The sequence below is a fragment of the Plasmodium reichenowi genome (assembly GCF_001601855.1).
Source record: "Plasmodium reichenowi strain SY57 chromosome Unknown, whole genome shotgun sequence".
NCBI lineage: Eukaryota > Apicomplexa > Aconoidasida > Haemosporida > Plasmodiidae > Plasmodium > Plasmodium reichenowi.
Genome location: NW_017962293.1, coordinates 1 through 450, shown reverse-complemented (window position 1 = coordinate 450; position 450 = coordinate 1). Strand labels below are relative to the sequence as shown.

The 450-nt window shown below is 18.9% G+C and overlaps 1 protein-coding gene across 1 annotated transcript; it reads left to right on the top strand.

The window, feature by feature from the left end:
• Positions 1–292: 292 nt before the first annotated feature.
• Positions 293–450, top strand: PRSY57_0011400 (hypothetical protein; the record flags this gene model as incomplete). The annotated part of the gene is made up of 1 exon (XM_020114197.1): positions 293–450. A coding segment is annotated over one exon (158 nt), but the record flags the coding sequence as incomplete, so codon positions are not given.

The following is a 450-nucleotide window of genomic DNA, read 5'->3' as shown; positions in this document are numbered from 1 at the left end:
TTTTTTTTTTTTTTTTTTTTCATAAATTCCATCTTTGGTGTGTATATTTTTTTGTTAACCCGAATTTAAGTTACATATCGGTAAATAAAAATTTTAAATGAAAATAATATTTAAATAATATTAGAGAATATGAAATTAAAATGTATATAGAAATAGATAAGTTGTCGCTACTTTATATTACTCCTGTGAATATATATACATGTATATATATATATATATATATATATATATATTTATATATTTATATATTTATTTGTTTATATTTCCTTTATCCATTTTATATTCTCTTACCATGACTATTGTTCAAAATAAGTGTTATTCATATAATGAACTTACTAAATATACATGTCACCATAAGAATAAGGAAAGGTTATATAAAACGCGAAATTTAATAATATATTCTTTCTCAGTGATTATAAGTTGGATAAATAGCATGTCAATATGTGATAT